The sequence below is a fragment of the Heliangelus exortis genome, chromosome 3 (assembly GCF_036169615.1).
Source record: "Heliangelus exortis chromosome 3, bHelExo1.hap1, whole genome shotgun sequence".
In the NCBI taxonomy this organism is placed as follows: domain Eukaryota; kingdom Metazoa; phylum Chordata; class Aves; order Apodiformes; family Trochilidae; genus Heliangelus; species Heliangelus exortis.
The window spans coordinates 94,063,880-94,084,759 of record NC_092424.1 but is presented as its reverse complement, the minus strand read 5'-3'; the positions used below and the strand labels follow the sequence as shown (position 1 = coordinate 94,084,759).

The 20,880-nt window shown below is 38.8% G+C and overlaps 1 protein-coding gene across 5 annotated transcripts in view; it reads left to right on the top strand.

Annotated features, from left to right (window-relative positions):
- Nucleotides 1-20,880, top strand: part of ARHGEF10 (Rho guanine nucleotide exchange factor 10) — a 112,744-nt gene that overhangs the window by 62,873 nt on the left and 28,991 nt on the right. For 4 of the 5 annotated variants that reach the window (XM_071741774.1, XM_071741777.1, XM_071741775.1 and 1 more), the window contains 6 exons: nt 12,383-12,498; nt 14,155-14,282; nt 14,750-14,850; nt 16,248-16,369; nt 19,022-19,108; nt 20,364-20,587. In XM_071741774.1, the coding sequence (XP_071597875.1) occupies nt 12,383-12,498; nt 14,155-14,282; nt 14,750-14,850; nt 16,248-16,369; nt 19,022-19,108; nt 20,364-20,587 (778 nt within the window). The remainder of the gene's footprint in view (nt 1-12,382; nt 12,499-14,154; nt 14,283-14,749; nt 14,851-16,247; nt 16,370-19,021; nt 19,109-20,363; nt 20,588-20,880) is intronic. The other variant, XM_071741776.1, reaches the window with a different exon arrangement.

Below are 20,880 nucleotides of genomic sequence, written 5' to 3'. Positions count from 1 at the left end.
TGACTATGCTGAAGTGCTCATATGATTCTCAGAACTCTCTTCTAAGTTTCCCTCTGCTTGATGCAGTCACTTTGTGTTGTACATCTCCAAATGTTGCCAGGGAAACAGGGATGCTTGATATGCTATAGTGTACACCTGTGTTTTGCACAGTGGAAGGGCCACACTTCTCAAAAACAGAAGTAGTGCTACTGTGATAGCCATTGCCACTAAAGCTGGTTTTTTTCACTGGTTTGTTTAAAGCTGGACAATCGTAATACAATGTCCAGAATAAGCAACTCCAAATAGCAGGAATTGGTAGTTGAACTAAATCTCTGCAGTATCATAGAATCATAGAATTGGCTGGGTTGGAAGGGACCTCAGAGATCATCAAGTCCAACCCTTGATCCACTACCGCTGCAGTTACCAGCCCATGGCACTGAGTGCCACATCCAGTCTCTTTTTAAATATCTCCAGGGACGGAGAATCCACCACTTCCCGGGGCAGCCCATTCCAATGTCTGATCACCCGCTCAGTAAAGAAATTCTTTCTAATGTCCAACCTAAACCTCCCTTGGCACAACTTGAGACCGTGCCCTCTTGTCTTGCTGAGGGTTGCCTGGGAAAAGAGACCAATCCCCACCTGGCTCCAACCTCCTTTCAGGGATTTGTAGAGTGATGAGGTCTCCCCTGAGCCTCCTCTTCTCCAGGCTGAACAGCCCCAGCTCCCTCAGCCTCTCCTCATAGGATCTGTGCTCGAGTCCCTTCACCAGCCTGGTTGCCCTCCTTTGGACCTGCTCCAGGACCTCGATATCCTTCCTAAACTGAGGGGCCCAGAACTGGACACAGGACTTGAGGTGTGGCCTAACTCCATATACATATAGAGTAATAATGTAAATCCTTATTTTAAAATCCTACTGTATACTAACGCAGTTGTAATATTCTAAAAAATGTAAACTATTGTTGATATATGTGAACAAAAGACCAGAGATTTAAAATAAATAAATCTTACTTCGAACAGCTTATTCAACTGAACACACTGGATGATATTATGTAGTTCATTTGTGAAGCAGGTATATGTTTCTAGCTGGTGGATTAGACACAGAATAAACTGTTACGTTTCTCTCACCCACTTAGGATGAGATTCTTCCCTTTTCCTTTTATATGCTCTATAGTGATTACAGTGCTTTGCTGTTGCCAGGGTTCTCTTCCACGTCTTGACACAGAGTAGTAAAATGAGTAGAAACCTAGCTATGAGCACATGAGTATGAAGGAGGAAGGCAAGCTCTTCTTAGTACCATTTCTACATGAGTTGTTAGGGATAATCTGGTGGGAATTCCAGGGTGAACCTCTCAGAGCTTGGCCAGTTTACAGTCACCTGCATACGTGTCTTGAGATTTTTGCAGTGCTTTCATCATTTAAATATCTTCACATAGGTACCTTACTGCCTGTTGATGTCAGTGTTTATCTCCTCACATCCAGTTCCCTTCCTAACCCTTCATACTGATGCAGGCACAACTCCAGAGGTTCTCTGGTGGGCTTCTAGGTTCGTGCTGCCCTCAGCCTTCCCCTTCTGGACCTGTTAGAGCAAAGGAACATGGCACTTCTTTTCTTTCACTCTGAAGTCTCTTTACTTACAGGATATTCCTTCCTTGTGGGAATAGAGCCAGGAATTGGAGGTTCTCTGATCCATGCTTGCAGTTAGCACCTAGTCCAAGAAGGCACCTGACCATTGTCCTGGCTCGCGTGATGTTGAGGAGCCAGTGGACAGGAGTCTGCTCTTACCAGTGTGTTGGGGCTCCAGTGTTTCTTCCTCCTGTTTCCTACTGATTTTGCTTCCTGTCTCATTTCTGGCACAGCACCACTGCTTCTGTCAGCAGGAAAAATATTTACGGCATTTTGTCTCGGAAATTCCCTGCTTGGTCAGGAGCAGCTGGAGTTTAATATGATTTTGAAGCCATGGTCTCAATGTATGAGCTACGTCTCACCCTCTTAAGATGCTTTGTGTTTCCTTCGTGTTCTTGCATGATTGTACTCACACATGGTATAGCACTATGCATTTAATACATTACTCAGTATTTGCAGTTGCAAGCTGTTGATTTCATCTTCACATTGTTCAGGCTGTGTGAACAAACAGTTTCATGGTTGAATTGTTTTTGTTCATCTTCTTTTTGTGATGTTCAGCTCTGATACGGTGTGTATATAGTGAGACAGTTCTCGTCATTCATGTAATTACCAGTTGAGAGCAAGGTGTTAATAACTGACAGGGAGGTGAAGCCTGTTAAAAACACTGTGTCAAAGCTGACATTTGGGAAGTTCGTTTCCCAGCTCTGCTCTGTGTACTGGGTGGCATGTAGTACTTGGTTCTTTGTCTGTGACTAGGACTTGCAGAACTCCTGTCTTACATGGCTGTGAGAATAAACACATTAGAGATTTATAGAGGCTCAGATTGTTATGTTCAGTAATTAATCTCATAAAGATTACCTTTAGGTGCTTACATGATTAAGGTATGATTAGACCGAAGAATGTAATTTCATGTTTGATAATGTTCTTCAAGTTAGTTGATGATAGTGATGTATCCTGACTCTATGGGTAATCAGGCTTATCTACCCCATATCTGAATTTAATAGTTTATATTCTAGTAATCTGAGAGGCTTATTACTTATGTATGTACATGTTTGTGCTGCTTCTTTCTGGGCTAGCTTACTAAACCTAATCCAGGGTTGTGCTGTAAAGCTGCATGTGAGTAGCTGCTCAGCTTTTCATTGATGGCTGCCAACCAAGCTCTTGTTTTCTGTGAGCATTCCTGAATTCCCATTTGCTTCAATTTCCAAACCTGGAGACTGATAGCACTCCCTAAACATTTGTGTAGCTTGGATGTGAAAGTATGATATAATCTCAGGTAAGATACTGCTGAGCTATGGTGGCTCAGATTTTTAGGGAGTATGCTACAGTAGACAAAATTACTTGGATTTGGCATGAAAGAACAAAGAGAGGGAAGGCGGAAGGTCTGTTTTTCTCTTAAGAACTTTGAATTGAACTGTGGGTTAACTGTTTAAGTCTTACAGCAGATTTTTGGATTCACAAAAATATGGAGTTTTGGGGGTTTTGTAATTTGATTTTATGTTTTTTTAACTCTTTTTTTTTTTTTTTTTAACAAAATTCCAAATGGCTATTAAAATGCTCTTGTAAAGGACAAATGAGAAAACATAACCCACCCACATGCTTCTCTGAGGTGTCTATGGAAACAGGAGCAGCTTGAGTGAACAAGTGGAAAGACACAAATAGGAGGAGAGTGGTGCTGGGGGAGCTGTCATGGGCTTTGCTTACATAACACGATGTGCAAGAATCTTGTAGTTCAGCATCTAAAAGTAAAATCTCATCTGCTTTGTCACTGGCATCAACAGTTGTACTGCATTTCCAGGCAGAAAGCATCAGAGGTAGAGGTGCCTCCCTCGTTTGTAGCTGCTGCTTGGATTTGTCAAGTTGTGTGGAAGAGAAGTTTTCAGTGCAGCCAGGGGTTCCTCATCACTGGCCTTCCAATGAAAGAGAGGTGTTCTGGAGCAAAGGGTTTTGTAAAGGGAAAGGGAATAATATTTAGCAGTAGGTATCACCTGATAAGTGAATGGCAGTGTTTCTGGTTTTCCTAATATTCATAATCTTTTTAACACCTATCTGGGCAACATCCTCCAGTGCTTAACCACTCTCATTTTAGAAAATTTCTTCCTTACAGCTAGTTTCAATCTGCCCTCTTTTAGCTTAAAACCTTTACTGTTTCTCCTTTCCCTACAGGCCTCCCAAAAAGCTTGTCCCCATTTTTCTTATTGGTACCTGTTAAGTACTGGAAGGCTGCATTATAGTCTCCCCAAAGCCTTTTCCAGACCAAAAAAACCCCCAGCTCTCAGCCAGTCCTCATACTCAGAGAGGTGTTCCATCCCTCTGATTGTTTTTGTGTCCCTCCTCTGGGCATGCTCCAACATGTCCATATCCTTGTATTGGTGGCTTCAGAACTGGACGCAGTCCTGTAGGTGGGGTCTCACTGGAGTGGAGTAGAGGGGGAGAATCTCCCCACTCAACCTTCTGGCCATGCTTCTTTTGATGCAGCCTGGCTGCTCTTGGCTTTCTGAGCTGCAAGGACACGTTGCTAGCTCATGTCCACCTTTTCATCCACCAGTACCTACAATCCCTCCTCCTCAGAGATGCTGTAAATGCCTTCATTCCCCAGCCTGTGCTGATACTGGGGATTGCCCCAACTCAGGTGCAGAACCTTGCAGTTGGCCTTTTTGAACCTGATGAGGTTGAACAAGCCCAAGTTTCTAGCTTGTCCAGGTCCTTCCAGATGGCATCCCATCCCTTGGGTATGTCATCCTCACCACACAGCTTGGTGTCATCTGCAAACTTTCTGAAAGTGAATTCAATCCCACTGTTATTAATTAAGACACCGAACGGTTCTGGTCCCAGTATGGACCGCTGAGGGACACTGCATGTCACCAGTCTCCAACTGGACATTGAGCTGTTGACTGCTACCCTCTGGATGTGACCATCCAACTCCTCATCCACTGAATTGTTCATCCATCTAATCTTTCACTCTAATTTACAAAGAAGGGTGTTGTGGGGGACAATGTCAAAGGCCCCATACAAATCCAGATAAATGACATCTGTAGCTCAGAGATCAACTGTAAATGAAAACATCGTGTAGAGTTCTCAATTTCTACTTGCACTGAGAGAGTTACTTCTAGACCTCCCCAGGGAGAATGTTTTTCCTGTTTGACAAGATCTCTTCCCTAGGGCAGCTGTAAGGCATTTGTCCTGTGTGTGTTGCATACCATTGTACCTGTAGGAGTTTTGTTTGGTTTTTTTATTTGTTCTGAGTGTGTAATTCTATACAAGTACCAGTTTGTTACACTTTCCTCAGAGATAGCAACTTTAAAAGTTACCTCCCATAAATACAATTTCTCCACCCTGTCCCAGGTGATTTTTAGGCTCAAGATGAAGATTTATTTTTTTTCAAATCTCTTCCCTTCATAACACTTGATGTTTCAGTATGCTGCCTGGATACACACAGATGGCTCAGTGGGAGGAAGCAATACAAAAGCTCTCAGCCTAAAGATCAGATTGCAAATGGCAAGTTAAATTTGGGATCTACCAGCCTTTCACAGTAGTCTGCAAATCTGACATGTTCTTCAAATTAATCATTAATTTTGTGGTACCCCTTAATAAATCTGGAATGAGAGTCAGGAAACTAGACTGTCTCAGTTTTGGTTGTGGGTTTCTCATATTAGCCCTGTTAGCTTCCATTTTGTGGAACACCTAGTCTGACTTCAGAGCTCTGTGTCTCTCAGAAGCAAATCAGTCTTTCTAAGGACCTTCAGCTTCCAGGATCTGTTCTCTCTTCGGGTCAATATGACTTTTTTCAAAGTGATTTATATTGATGCGTTGTGGTTTTGAACCATGTGGGGAAAAGATCATTATTGTAGTAATATTGAAGGCAGATCTTATCAAGATTAGTTACTAGGCAGTGAAAGACCCAGGAGTATATCTATTGACAGTCTGTGGCTTAAACATGGTCACAGAATCATTTTGACTGGAAAGACCTTTAGGCTCATCAAGTTCAAACATTAACCTAGCACTGCCAAGTCCATCATTAAACTGTGGCCACAACTATACATTTTCTGAATACCTCCAGTGATGGTGAATCCACCACTTTCTTGAGAAGCCTGTTCCCAGTGCCTTGATAACCTTTCAGTAAAGATGTTTTTTCTAATACCAAATCTAAACTTCCTTTGATGCAACTTGAGGCCATTTCCTCCTGTCCTGTTGCTTGCTACTAAGGAGAAGAGAGCAACCCCCACCTCACTACAACCTAATTTCAGGTAGGTGTGAAGAGCAATAAGGTTTCTCAATTGCCTTTTTTTTTTTTTTTTTTTTTTTTTTTTTTTTGGCTTAAATAATTGCTGTTCCTTCAGCCACTTCTCATAAGACATGCTCTAGACCCTTCAGGAGCTTCACTAAACCTCACTGTAGTGGGAGACCCAAAACTGAACACAGTGTCTGAGGTGCTGTCTCACCAGTATAGAGTACAGGGACATGATCAAACCCCTTCTGCTGGCCACAATATTCTGATACAAGTCAGGATACCATTGACCTTCTTGGCCACCTGGGCATGCTGCTGGCTCATGTTCAGCCATCAGTCAATCAACACCTCCAGGTCCTTTTCCACCGGGCAGCTTTCCAGCCACTTCTTCCCATCCCTGTAGCATTGCCTGGGTGCAGAACCAGGAATCCAGGTGCAGAACCCAACATTTGGCCATGTTCAGTCTCATGCAATTGGCTTCAGCCTATCAATCCAGCCTGTCCAGATCCCTCTGCCTTTCTACCCTCAGGCAGATCAACACTCCCACCCAACTTACTGTCATCTGCAAACTTTCTGAGGGTATGGCTGATCCCCTCATCCAGATCATTACTAAAGATACTAAATAAGTACTTGTCCCAGTACTGAGCCCTGAGGAACACCACTTGTGACTTGTGGGTGCCAACTGGATTTAACTCCATTCACCACAGCTCACTGGGCTCAGTCATCCAGGCAGTTTTTTTACCAAGTGAAGAGTGTTCTTGTCCAAGCTATGAGCAGCCAGTTTTTCCAGGAGAATGCTGTGGGAAATGGTGTCAAAGGCTCCAGGGTAAACCGCTTTGAAAGCCTTTCCCCTGTCCATGAAGTGTGTCACGTTCTCATAGCAGACTGGGTTAGTCAAGCCTTTCATAAATTCATGCTGACATAGAGTACAGAAGTGTTTGCAAGAATGTAGTTGAAATATTGAGAGTCTATTGAATGAGGCTCTTAGTTTATTTGCATGCTGTTTGGATTTATGTAATACTATTACTTGAAAGAATCCTAACTGGGAATAAACAGGAGTTTATTATGGGAAGGGACCACCTCAGCCATTATGTTTGCTTTCCTGGGAATAGATGTTTGAATTATGAGTGACTACTCTAGGCATTAAAACACTTTCCCCTTTAATAGCATAAATCTGTGATAAATTATTAATTCACAATCGAGAATCAGAACACACAGGAAAAGCTACAGGAAAATGTGTTACATGTAGCAAATCACTACAGTAAATAAATGTATCCCTTAGTAATTCTTTGAAAGTGAGAATAGGGCTTGATCAGTCCAGGATTATAATATCAGATATGCTTGCAGGGTCCTTGAGAATTGAAAACCTAGGGGAAATGGCTAGAGAGTGATCCCAAGGGAGCAGCTGCTCTGCCAGTGCAGATTAAAGCAGCTGCTGCCGTGCTGGCTGTGGGGGGACAGAGCTGCAGCTGCTGGCTGTGTGCCCAAGCAATGAGCCTGCTGCAGGAGGTGGGAATTCTCTCCCTCTGCCCACACCCAAGCACTAACACACAGACAGTTCTCTTGCATGTGTCTATTTATGCAGGACCTTCCAAATATTAATTTTGTTGGAGCCAAGTTAAGCTGATATTAACCACACCCAGGGAGTTTCCTGCAGACTTTGAAAGTGCCTGGATGTAAATGGGCTAAAATTGCTTCTGTTTCAATTATAAGGATTACTTCAGACGGGGCAAAACTGGTGAATTTAAAGCTGTGGTACTGAGAGTAACACTGGGAAACAAGCAGGTAAAATAGGTATTTAGTATTATACTCAAATATAGTTCAGCTATGAAGCAATTGTTATAAAGAGGAGAATCTTCCCCCTGCAGTTTTACTTAGTTGCAAAAATGAATTAAAACTTTTATCTTCCTGCTAAAGGAAGTGGCAGTTCTGTTTTCATTTTAAACCTTGAGTATATTTCATAATAATTCAGAGCAACAAATTAGGTATTTTACATGAATTACTGGTTGCTGGCAGTAAACTTGCCTGTTGCAGGGAGCCATGAATTCCTCTGGTAAAATCTTAGCAACAAAGGAGTTGATGAAAAGAATTCCTGCTAACTTGCACGCGGCCAGGATTTCACCCTTGAGCTGTAGGTGGAATACAAAAAAGGCACAAACGTGATTATTGGTTACAGAATGTTGCCTTCTCTCCTACCCGGGTGTACTGTCCTCTGTAACACACCGGATGTGTAAAACTGGGGAGAACCTTGTCTAAACTCAGGGGTTTTTTCTCATTGGAAAAATAGGTTGTTTTGGAGCTTGATAATTAGCAAGAACGGCTTAGAAATGGGAAGGAAATGGTTTTATCATTTGTGAAACATTTCAAAGTACAAAGAAAAACCAACCACGTATCTGCTTTGGAGTATAGCCAAGAGTTTTTCAATGCTTTCTGTGGAAAAAAAAAGAGAGAACACCCACCTCAAAACAGGCAACAGTCAAATGGTCAGGGAACATGTGTGGGCTGAAGCAGGCAGTCTTTGGCTGTGAACTGAGAAATGAATCTGATGAACAGACTAATGTGCCTCCTTCATCCTCTGTCAGGCAGTTCTCAGCCAGATCCAGTGGGTAGTCAGCATTCTGTTAGCCACCAAGTTAATAATCCTATTTTAAAGGCCATTGTGAGTCACCTTTACAGAACCCTGTTCAGGTATCAAGTTGCTATGCCTTGTAACTCCAAGTGGCACAAACCAAGTGTTCAGTTCTCAGGGAAGTCTCTTCTGCTGAGAGCATCATTGCTGATCTCTGGAAACCCAGCTGCTTATCTGTGTTACAGTTTTTGCCCTCTGTGGACCTGCATTAAAGCATTACATTAGCCATGGCTGTTGATCTAGTCCTTGACTGACTGCTAAAATTTCTTCTTAATGTGGCTGTTTGTCTTCTCTAGAACATCAGAGGATGGAAGCTGGCCCTCTTTCATATTTTATTGATTTGCTTTTTTGCTTCTTTTCCTGTGCTAAGAATGTGGTCTTTAATGAATAAGCCTAAAATGACTCCCATTTGTTTTTACTGTGTGTCAGAATTTCAGATGCCAGGTTAGTTTATTTTCTTTCACACTCATTGCATCCTTTTTATCTAGGCTTATTAAAAGCTTATAAAGTATGCATGGTGCAGACAAAATAGGCTCAGGTGACAGTTACTGAATGAAATTCAAGATTTATGAGTTAGTCCCAAGACTGGAATAAGGATATTTATAGGAACTTTTGAGGCTTCAGGAAGAGTCTTGCAGAGGGCAGCTCTTTTCAGGCATGGTGAATGTATATATTTCACAAGGCAAGTCCATTTGAAGACCCTGGCATGAAGTCCTGCAGCATCAAAGAATTGCCTGAATGCTTGCTGTCAGGTGGTTAATGTCCATTCTCCAACCAGCTTTCAATAATAAAATGAAATGTCTGGTACCTCTGTCTTTGTGAAGCTGCAAAGAGTAATCCTGGCTTTTAAAACTTAATTAATTTCGGTGAAAATATCCATCCTATAAAAGAGAATCCTCAGAAACTGTCAGCTTTCTGCAGCCTGGTAACTTTTCCTTGGTTTAAACCCACAAGGATAAAATTGAGAAATATTGTAGTATATTTTTTGGTGCAGTGGTTTTGTTTGTTTAGTAGTGGAATTTATAAATGACAGGTAAGTAAATGGACTTCTATCAAAAATTCAGCTAAGTTGCTAGCTCCTTCTAATCAGTATAAATTTTGTTTTGCAGATGTTATCTTTTTGTTACAGAAATTTGGAATTTTTGTCCCTTACAGTGCCAAACACATTATCATGGCTTTTGGCTACATTTCACTAGACTTCCCTTAACACTGACCCACCCATTTCTTTGCAAGCAACTCCATCAGAATCAACAATTTGATGATCAGAGGACTGGAGCACCTCTTCTTTGAAAACAGGCTGAGAAAGTTGGAGTTGTTCAGCCTGGAGAAGAGAAGGCTCTGGCGAAACCTTACAGCAACCTTCCGTTACTTGACTGGGACCTACAGGGAAGCCAGGGAGGGACATGTAGTGATGGGGCTAGGGGGAATGGTTTTAAGCTGAAAGAGGTTAGATTTAGAGTAGATATTAGGAAGAAGTTTTTTACTGTGAAGATGGTGAGACACTGGCAGAGAAGTTGTGGATGCCACTTACATAGTGTACATGGCCAGGCCGGATGGGGCTTTGAGCAACCTGATCTGGTGGAAGGTGTGCCTGCCCATGCAGGAGGGTTGGAATTAGCTGTTCTTTAAGCTTCCTCCCAACCCAAACCATTCTATGTGTTGAGGAACTAGTGATTCTGGTGCTTAACATGTTACAGTTATTGTAGATGTTAGTAAGAAGAAAGGCTTAAGCTAGCAGAAGAATGATACAAGGGCAGAAGTGTTTACAACTTTCAGATGTTGATTTTTCAAGTGTTTGAATGGAAGAAAGTGAAAATGCCTCTTACTGAAATAATGTAGTCTGCAGTTCCAGAAAAGCGTTTCATTTTTTAAAAACAGATTTGCAAACATATTCTAGTGATTGTAATCTCAAAACTCTTCCTCTTATGTCTACTTTGCAGTCATTTATTTGCATTGTGTACAGTAAATATAATTATCTTTTCTTATGGACTGATTTTAAGGAGAAGAAAGGCTAGACTGTTCTTTTAATTAACATTCAGAACAGGCAAAGAAGGGTGGATGAAAGTTGCATCTATTCTTTGGCTGTGTAAATGGAAGCAAGTGCAGTCATTCCCCCATTAAGTGCTCAAGGGCAATATACAGAAATCCTTTCATTTGATTCAATTTCACAAAAGATTTAAAGGCAAAAGAATAATTTGAAATTTTATGGGATTCTGCAATATCTCAGGTTTATGTTTCTTTTTCCTGCCATGAAGTAGAGAATTTAGAGATAAAATAACCCTTAATGTGTTCCTTGATCCTTGAAATGTTATACTCTCCAAGGTTTAAGGCAGATGTCTAGTTTAATATAGCAAATTGCATCAAAGAAAATATCCAGTAATGGCCTTAATCTGTATAATGCCTCAAAAAGCAAAATTTTTTTAGAAAACAGTTATTTTGATACATAGCTGAGAACATACATAGTGCTGATTTAAGAAACATTGTCTTATACATGTTTATTTTCATGCTTATTCTAGCTTATGCTATTTTGGCAGCTTTGTTTTTGGTTTGTTGCATTTTGGTTTATACTCTGGTGCCTGTTGCAGACTTAGGGAAGGAAGGTGCTGGCTGGCAGCTGTGCAGTGTCCAGCACCCATCTGCCCTGCAGCCAGACCAGGTGCTGTGGTTCCTCTCCCTGCTCCTCATCTCTCTGCAGAGTGGGTTCCCAGCCTTATATTTAGGTCCTGTTCTTGCCAGCATAGGGTTGAAATCCTTCTGCTCCAGGGGAGTTTGCTGCCCACTTACTGGCTTCCAAATCTGTGGTAGGGATGAAGAATCCATAGTTTGGTTACTACTGTGTGAGCTAAATAATGTGGAGAGGTTTCCTGAAAAGATAATCCAGCCTGGTTCCTGTCATTCACCCAAAAGGAAACATCCTGAATCTGTATGAGTCGGAGTGGAATTTTTTAGGGGAAGGGAGAGTGTTGTTTCCAGAAGAATTACATAGCCATCCTGCCTCCAGCATGGTGTCTGGCAGCCAGAGGGCATTAGCAGGGTTCTGCAAGCTTGGTGCCTTTACACAACTTATCAGAATGTTTTTCTGAGTTAGGGTTACCTTATAAACAGATGTACTTATTGATGGTTAGGACAAAGTATTTCTGCTGTTGTTAATATTTGTTGCTGATTTCAGTGCAGATCCTTTTTTTGCTTAATCATGATTGAAGTAAAATTTCGAGTGGTTCAGTGAAATTGCAGGCTTGTCTTAGAGTTAGGGTGTGGATATATGATCCCAAACTGTCTTGTGACTGATTAAACAAATTTTGAGTTTCAAAGTGAAAGCACTGAATAAATATTTTGGCTTTGTCATGCTACCAAAAGAAGCCTTCAGGAAGGATGTTTAAACTAAGGTGTAACAGCAAGTCTGCTGCTTGGTGCTAAGCAAAACTTCCCTTTCATCAAGAGATTTTGGGGCCATTGAGACTTCGATATTTGTCACAGTTCTAGTGTGTGCTTGTTAAAACTGCTCTTTGTCATACTAGATGAACAAACTTGAACCTTAATTGCAATCATAAAGGCAATTATAAGGTGAGCTAAAAGGCAATGCCTATGCAAAGCTAATATTCTACAAGCTGCAGTTTCCTGAGATGCATTTCACAGCTATCTGCCTGCAAGGGCAATAAAAACACCTGGTGAAAAAAAATGAAAGATTGGTGATATGTATATAAATAAACCACTCTGATTTTCAGAAGTAATGAAGACCCTAGGTGCACATCAGAGCATGAGTTATTTTTGCAATCTAGAGAGAATGTCACAGTTTTTAAGAAGCTTAATTTTCATAGTGTTAAAATGGTGATGTATGTTAAGATTATTATCTTTGTTATGCTTTCCTCCTTGAACCAAAAATTACATTTATTATGTATAACCTGATGTTTTTATTCATTTTAGACAAGCTCTATATGGGACCAGGGCAACTGTACCATGATCTGCAGAACCTTTTACATGACTTGAATGTAGTTGGTCAAATTAGTCAATTAATAGGCAGCCTTAAAGGAAACTATCAGGTAATAAACAAAGCTATATTTATTTTTTAAATATGTTCCTGTTGAAAAGTAGCATAATTGTCTCTACCTGGGGTCTGTGCAAGACATTCTTTAGTTCTCTCTATAAAGACTGTTTATAATTTTTACCTCTAGTAATTCATTTACAGTTCATTTAGTGTTATAAGTAGATTACAGTTGTCTTTCTAATCTTGTTTTTTTGTATTGTTTTTGCGGATATTACAGTTGTCTGCATTTGCTCAGTAGCTGATAAGCTTATATGGAAACAATTACATTTTAATCTTAATAATGTGGATTCTAACAGTCATGGTAGCAGTAGGATCATTATTTGGAGGAATCTCTTGATGTCCATCTGAGGTCATAATCCTGGCTTTTGGGGGAAGCTACATTTAAAACTTAATGCAAATATAAAAAGATTTTCAGAGGAATTTTGAAAGTAATTTGCTTTGACTTTGTTCATAACCCTGTTGTTTAGCTTATATTCTGACAAGGAGGTAGTACTTTAACCCCAATTTTCAGAATTAATTCTCCACAGCCTTAAGACTTAATAAATTTGCTTTTTTGCCTTCTGTTTATATGCTTTATGGATGCTTGGGCATAATTTTTAACTGCTACCAGCCACCACAGGCTTTGATTATACATATGTGTGTGTGAATTTGTATATGAAAGCCAATTTTCTCATGGTATATCTTGCCTTCAGAATCAAGGGCATTTAATAAAATATAACTTTTTTTAGAAAATATGTACTGCAAAGGAAGATTATGGAAACAGTAATTTTTGACAAAATATAACATGTTTTGAAGGTGAAGCTAAGCTGCATTATTTGGAATGTGTATAGCACAGGTACTGTAAGGCATTCACCTTGTCGCATTTACAACATCTTTCTGCCTGTACTGCCAGTCACAGCCAACTATGTTTTGAAAACTTAAAAATTCAGTCAGTGTTTGCAGGTAGAGATGTGTAAGATAATTAGAACAGTTTAGCTGAGGAATGAGGCCATCTCTGGTTTTGAAAAAGATGTGAATTTTCATTTAAAAATGTGGAAAATTAGTATACTCCTGTGGATGAAGACTCGTTACAAGTGATGCTTTGTGTCACTCAGGTGTGGTTTTATCCTCTGTGACTGGGCACTCACCTTGCAGAGGGCTGTTGTTTCAGCACCCTGTTTAAACAGATTCCAACCACTTGGGCAGCTTGCATGATGGCTCTGTAAACATTTTGTCTCAAAGATTTGGAAAAAAAAAAAGACATTGGCAGTATGATTTGTAGACATTTTTTGTGAGATTTTCTTTAGAAACATAATTTGTGCATTCTGTATAACTTCATAGAAATGAAGTAGAAGGGTTGGGTGCATACCTGAAGGGAATTTACATTTCTTAGTCTGAGACACTTCTCAGACACTTAGGAATGTCTTTTGTATGTCATCAGACTTTGAGAAAGGTAGGATTAAATCATCAGATAAAATATGTTAGCAAAATTTTTACTGTTACTTTTGAAATGTGTTTGCAAATATGGCTAAATTATCAATCATTAAAATGTGAACTAAATGAGGCTTAGGAGCCAGGAATTGGGGTTTTTTAACGCAGAGATCACCTTAGTTAGCTTGCTGGAAATGGGCCACTTGTCTGGCATTGAATCTTAGCTTTTTTAATTTTTCAGAATTTAAACCAATCTGTAGCCCATGACTGGACCTCAGGCTTACAAAAACTGATTTTGAAAAAAGAAGATGAAATCAGAGCGGCAGATCGCTGTAGAATTCAGCTGCAACTCCCAGGAAAACAGGACAAGTCAGTAGTAATCTTGATTACAAAACCTTCTAAATGGGCTTATGAATTAGGCATAGATGTACCAGGGAGGATTTGGGAATCAGTAGCTTTCCTCCCTCTTTTTCTGCCTCTGACTTCTGCTCTTGTGCCACAGTTCTGGGAACCTGCATGTTCTAGAGCAGTGTTGTAGTTTTTCTCCTGTTCCTCATCCGTGCATTCCAGATGTAAGGAGAGAGGAACTGTGGCACTGACAGCTCCTGTAGAAAAGCCACTGTTAGATTCATTCACCATGGAGGGTGTTCTCCTACCATTTCATGTAAAGCATAGGAAGATGAATGTATGGCATCTCATAGCCTGCATGTTTATATCAGAGATGTGTTTTTGTTTAAGTGTTAGAAAATAATGAAATTTTATCTTTTTTGACATTTCTAGCCTTTACTGTATCTCATACTCAATGCATTTAGAGTGCATTTTTTTGTCTTTTACAGGTCTGGGCGGCCCACTTTCTTCATAGCTGTGTTCAATACATTTACTCCTGCCATCAAACAGTCTTGGATCAACAATTTACAAATGGCTAAACTGGCCCTTGGTAATTCTTAAAATTTCCTGTCAAGTTAAGACAGTTCTCAATGTCCTGTGCAATTTTATTTTTATTGTTTAGAAAATATTTTTTGTGAAAAATCTATTGGCAGATGTTAAAATTGCAATGCAGTAAATAGCAGTGATTGTGCATTATTGCAAAATAATGATGTTACAGATAGGATGAGGTGTCTCATTATGAAGGAACATAATTTCTGCAGTATTTTAAAAAAGTCTGTTTTAATTATTACTAATTATTTTACCTAAATCAACAAGAATGAAATACTACAGGAAAGAAAGGTGAGGAAGTTATTCCATTATAAACTTATGCAGATTCTGGTAACTTTTTAAACCTTGAACTTCAGGTTCAAATATCTCAGCTCAGAGATATCAGTACAGGTGTTGGGCTAATTTGTTTAGTTTCTGAGCATGATATAAACTTACTTATGTAGTTCTAATGTAATGCATTGTTTCTATAGTTGGATATGTAAAACTTGAGTTATTTTGTGGGGGAAGTGTTTTGTTGTTTTTTTTTTAAACATAAGTCTCTGGTCTTTACTGGAGAGATTATCATAAGAACCTGTCCTAGGTGAGAGCAATAAAGAACGTGCTGTTCTGTAATTAGTCCCGTTATTAGTCTCCTGTGTTTGCAGAGGGTGTATAGATTTCCAAAGATATCTGGGATTTTGAATTCCTAAGATGAGAAACACTGAGGATATGCACTTGCTAGAAAGCAGGTTTAACAAGCATATCCTCAAAATTCAGTGCTTTTATGGTATCTCACTGAAGGCAGGCAAAACAAATCAAAAAAAAAAACAACAACAAAAAAACCTAAAGCAAACAAACAAAACCAAAAAACAAAACAAAACAAAAAAAACCCGCAAAACCAAACAAAAAACAAACAAAAAACCCCCCAAAAAAACCCACCAAAAAAAAACCAAAAACAAAAAAAACAAAAAAAAAAAAAAAAAAGAGAGAGAGAGAGAATGGATGTCTCCATCATTCCAAGAGTAGGATTGTTGTAATTATGAAAAGTAGTAGTTTGTAGTGATGCCACTTATAGAGGCAGAGAAATGCTATTTGCAAAACAGATTTTCTAGAGTATAAGGAAAGGATTGGTGTGTTTTTTCCTCTTTTACTAACCTACTGACAAGACCATTAAGAGAAAACCCTTAAGATTTTGCTAGTGTAAGGTGTTCAGTTTTTGTTGTTGTTTTGTATTATCAATATTTATATAATCAACTATATTAAAGCTTCACACATAATTTTACATTGTCATTTATTCATATATGGTATAAGAACAGCCTGATCAGTATTAACTAATCCTAACAGATTTCTGTTGCTGTGGAGAGGTGTGATTATTCAGTGAAAGTATTGTGGAATGTTTGTTTGTTCTTTCCTTTACAGCAGAGGATAACCTGTTAGGTTGGCTCTGTGTAGAAGATGATGGGAATCAAATCAAAAAGGAGAAACATCCTCTCCTGGTTAGACACATGCCAGTGATGATGGCCAAGCAACAGGAGTTCAAGGTGAACAGAACTTTTATTTGGTGTAGTGATTGCTTTTCTGGAGCGATACAACTGCTCAAGAATACCATATTGTAAATACATCTATGAGTTAACATCTATCAGTTCCCTTGAGTTACTACCTTGGTGTAAGACCACTACCAATGGAAGGTGCAAGACAGTTACAGGAATACAAAATACTTCAGTCTTTGAGGCACCAAGGAACATAGTTTTTATTTTCATATATTATGACGTATGCTCTCAGTGCACAGAGAGCAGTAGTTTTAAAATAATTGCAAAATTCACTTTCTTGGGTTCCTATATAAAATGTAGTCCTTTTTTGAACAATGATACAGAAGTCATCTTTGTGTTTCATTTCCTAAAGTAATGTATCAGTTTGAAGTCATATTTTGACCACTGGCTTTAATGATGAAAATTACAGGATGTCCAACCCAACAGATGGAAGGGAAGGGTGATGGATACTGGTTTTTCCTATGCATCAGCAGACTTTCTTATTGACCATCAGTCAGTTGGGCTTGTGAAAAAACACTAATGGGAGTTAAATTGTATATGTATGGCCGGAATCCCAATGTTAAATTAACATCATTGCATGGGTACTGCTCGAAGCAGGAAGTCTGCAGGTCCTAGTTGCTAGGGCAGCCTAGACAGGAGGGAAGTTTGTTTGATAGCTTCACTTCAAATGTGAGTATCCAAGCCTGGATTCTGGGAGAAAATAATTGCTAGTTGGAAACGCATTTGAGTTGTGTAATGGTGTTAATTCAAACCATTCCTATGAAACTGGTTTTCAGAGCAGCCAAAGTCTACTGAAAATCTTACAGTCTCCCATTCTTATTATACTAAACAGTTAGCTTTTTCTGTTTTGACTATTTTCTAAAGTCACCACTGGTGAAATAACTAAGCTAATTTAAATTTTTACAGAAACTTAAAAGTATTTCTGTTTCCTTAGAGCCTATGTGTTTAAGTCCTGTTTCCTTAGAGCCTATGTGTTTAAGTCCTGTAAGTCCATGCCAGGAGCCTTGAGGGCCCAGGCTCACCTCCTGTAGTCAAGTAATAATAGGATCTGCTCAGCCAAGTCTGTTGCCCATACAGTTGAGTGATGGTCTTTGCCTTCTTTGTCTCAGGAGACAACAGTGTGTGGCAGCACTTACCTGAGCCGTGGGTCAGCTGCCAGTTTCACATCTAAAGATAACGTGGGTGTGAACCCAGCTGTCATTCATGCTCCTGTGTAGTTGTGCTTTTTTCCCAGATATCACAGGAAAAGATGATCTAAGTATTACTGGTGGTTTTCTCAGCTGAATTTGGTGGTCTGGCCACAGCTTGGGGTAGGAAGAGACCCTTTAGTTCCCTGATTCTGGTTGTTCACTGCGTGCTGCTTATGATGCTCAGGGGTATAGGGAGCCTCTAACAACTGTTTCCATTAGAGAAAGTTTACATCCCAGGCAAAGGGCTTCTGTCAAAATTGAAAGCTAAACTACCAGGGTTTAACTGTGAAAAAAACATAATTGGTTTTGACTAAGTGCAAAGTAACAAGCAGCCCAAGAAATACGCAGCATGTCTTCTCTTTAGCTGGTGATGTGTTCAGCTGTCGCAGCTACTGTAAATCACCCCTACAAGTAGATGACTTCATCATGTGCTAAATGAGACATGCTAAGGCTGGTGTAGATAGCTCATTTTCTTTTCTTTTTCTCATCATCAGTTTCCATCTTTTATCTTTATAGTGAATAGTTTTGGTGAACAAGTCACATTATTTTTAATACTGCTAATCACTTAGCGATGCCTGATGAGTTCAGAATGATTGTGAAAATCTTTGCACTTTTGAGAATTAAATTAATTAATTCAAGTATGATGCATGCTTGTTTCCTCTTTTTCCTTTTTTTCCTTTCTTCCTTTTTTCCTTTTTTTTTTTTTTTTTTTTTTTTTTAATTGTACACTGTTGGGAGGTGATGCTGCCAGGTTATGATTAAGTTGTCTAATACTAACCAAACCATCTCCAGTACATTGCTGTCTGAGATTACAACATTAGTGTAAAATACAGTTAATCTTGTCTAAAAATGTAGTATCATACCTCATCAGAAGACTTTTAAATCTCTCCACGGTTATGAATTACTTATGTATATTTTAAGTTTTTATATAAGCTTTAGGGAGCTCTGACATGGGTTATAATAATCAAGAGTTTTAAAGAGAAGAATCAAATATTGTTAAAAAACTTTTATTTAACTAAATGATAGTCTTAATTTAGCCTAATGAAGAAAAGACTCAGCCAGGCTCATGACATGTATCATCAGCCTTACATGTAAAAAGACACTTCAGAAGGGAGGTTATTACGTGATGGCTGAGACGAGAAGTAAAAGACTAACAATTACAGCAAGAATGATGGGTATTTGGAAAAACTTAATAAAGGTCATGAAGCATGAACAGATCAGCTGGGGAATTTGTAGTCTTTGGCTTTTCATATCTGTAAGAATAGGTAAGGAATGTTTAAGAAATGACACACGTGCAACTGGCCCTGCTCATGGGAAGCAGCTGAATGGACTAAACTGACTTCTTGCCTCCTGTGATTCTTTGATATCCTTAAATACTTTAGCTAATTACAGACTAAAATAGGCAGAAACAGGCATCTTTTTAATGTGGTAACTGCTCTCTTTTCCTTTGAAGATTGAATGTGCTGCTTATAATCCTGAATCATATCTCTCTGGTGAAACAGAGTCAGATTCCAGTGCCATGGAACATGGTTTTCTTTGGGTAAGCATAATCTTTAAAAGCTTAAAAAAAGGGTTCTGATATAATTTTTGGGTTGGTTTTTTTCATCCCCCCCCTCTTTTTCTTTTATTTGAATATGGAATTCTCTAAAGGATCGGTAGTAATTTTGTGCATGTGATCTCTCTTTTCTCTGTCATCTGTGTGGTTTGTTAGTGTGGCACAAAATGAATTCCAAAATGCTGAGCACATTCCAAAATGAATTATGTGCTAAGTTGTAATGAGGGCTTCTGAAACTGATATGAGCTCACACTGGCCTGTTGTCTGTTTCCATATTTAAAAAATGTTTTAGTCATAAGTAATCTGTTTAAGTCTTTACATAGAAAAAAACCCAACCCTGTTCTGGCTCATTGCTGTGGTGCTAAATATGCAGATGTTGCAGCAGAAAAAGTGAGATAGATAGCACTTAAAAAAAAAAAAGCTAAGTATTTTAGTAGCATTTTTTCTTACTATAATACTGAATTGTTAAGGGAACTCTTGTGAATTAAAAGTAGAAATTAGAAAGTTTTTGCCTGTGGTCTTTTTCAAGGTGAGCCATATAATTTGTTTTTGTGTTTGGTATTTGTAAACTGTCATCACAAATATATGCCAATAAAATCTCCTGCCACAAATTGTTCTTTATCTGTCTTTCCTATGGGGTTTTTTTGTTTAATATAAAGATTAAGAGTTACTGTCTGGCAACACTTACTGCAGTATGCTCAGGTATTTTTTTTTACTAAGATCAGGTCACGAAAATATACAGATTTGTGGACATATTGATGATACTTAGTTCTGGATCAGAGAGAAGTTAAAGATCCTGTATCAGCAAGTTTACAAGTCTCTTCCTGTTGGGGCAGAGCATTTATTTGTAGACCTGTTACTGTGCAAAGAACGGGCCTCAGCTCTCTCATCTGTTTTAAGAGAATCTGAGACAACCTAGAACACTGATTATTAAACTAGTGTTTTACACATGTAATTGGAGTCAGACTTCAGAATAAGCCATAATATTATTCCTTTCAAACTGCTGTTTTTGTGATTTTACAAGGGGATATTACGTATCACTGAGATCACTTGAGTGTTTTCAAACTTTGAGTTAGTGCTGGATTATATTCTTGTTTATAACAATGCATGAAAACTCATATTCATATATATAATTTGAGATGCACTGTTCAATTAACATTGCAGTCATTCCTTGTTTAATACTCATCTACCTGGAGACAGATATCAGTCTTGGTCTTTTTTATTTTCTTTTCCAATTCAGATTGGAAGTTGTACTAATCAGATGGGCCAGATTGCAATAGTCTCATTTCAAAGCTCCAGCCCCAAGGTTATTGAGTGCTTCAATGTGGAATCACGGATTCTCTGCATGGTCTACATACCAGAGGAGGAGAAACTGAAAGAGCAAAATAAAGCTCTTGACTCTGAAAATGTTCTTGCAAAAACTTCTAATGTACCTACTATTTGCCTTGGCATGGAGGAAGGAAGGTGATTCTCATTTTTAGTGTACTATGTATGATTTACTGATTGTGTTTGCTATTCTATAGCAAAATTATGAGAGATGCTTGCAAAAAAATGTTTCCTTTTCAAAAAAGTACCCCTGCAGTATCTTAGTGACTTCAACTTATCCTTCAACTCCAAATCAAGAAAAAATAACACTCTATATAATAAACTATTTTGTGTTTGAAAATAAAATAATGCATATATTCAATGAAAGAGATTTAATTCATCATACATCATGTCTGAAAAATGTATTACTTTATTGTAATGTTGCAACCTAA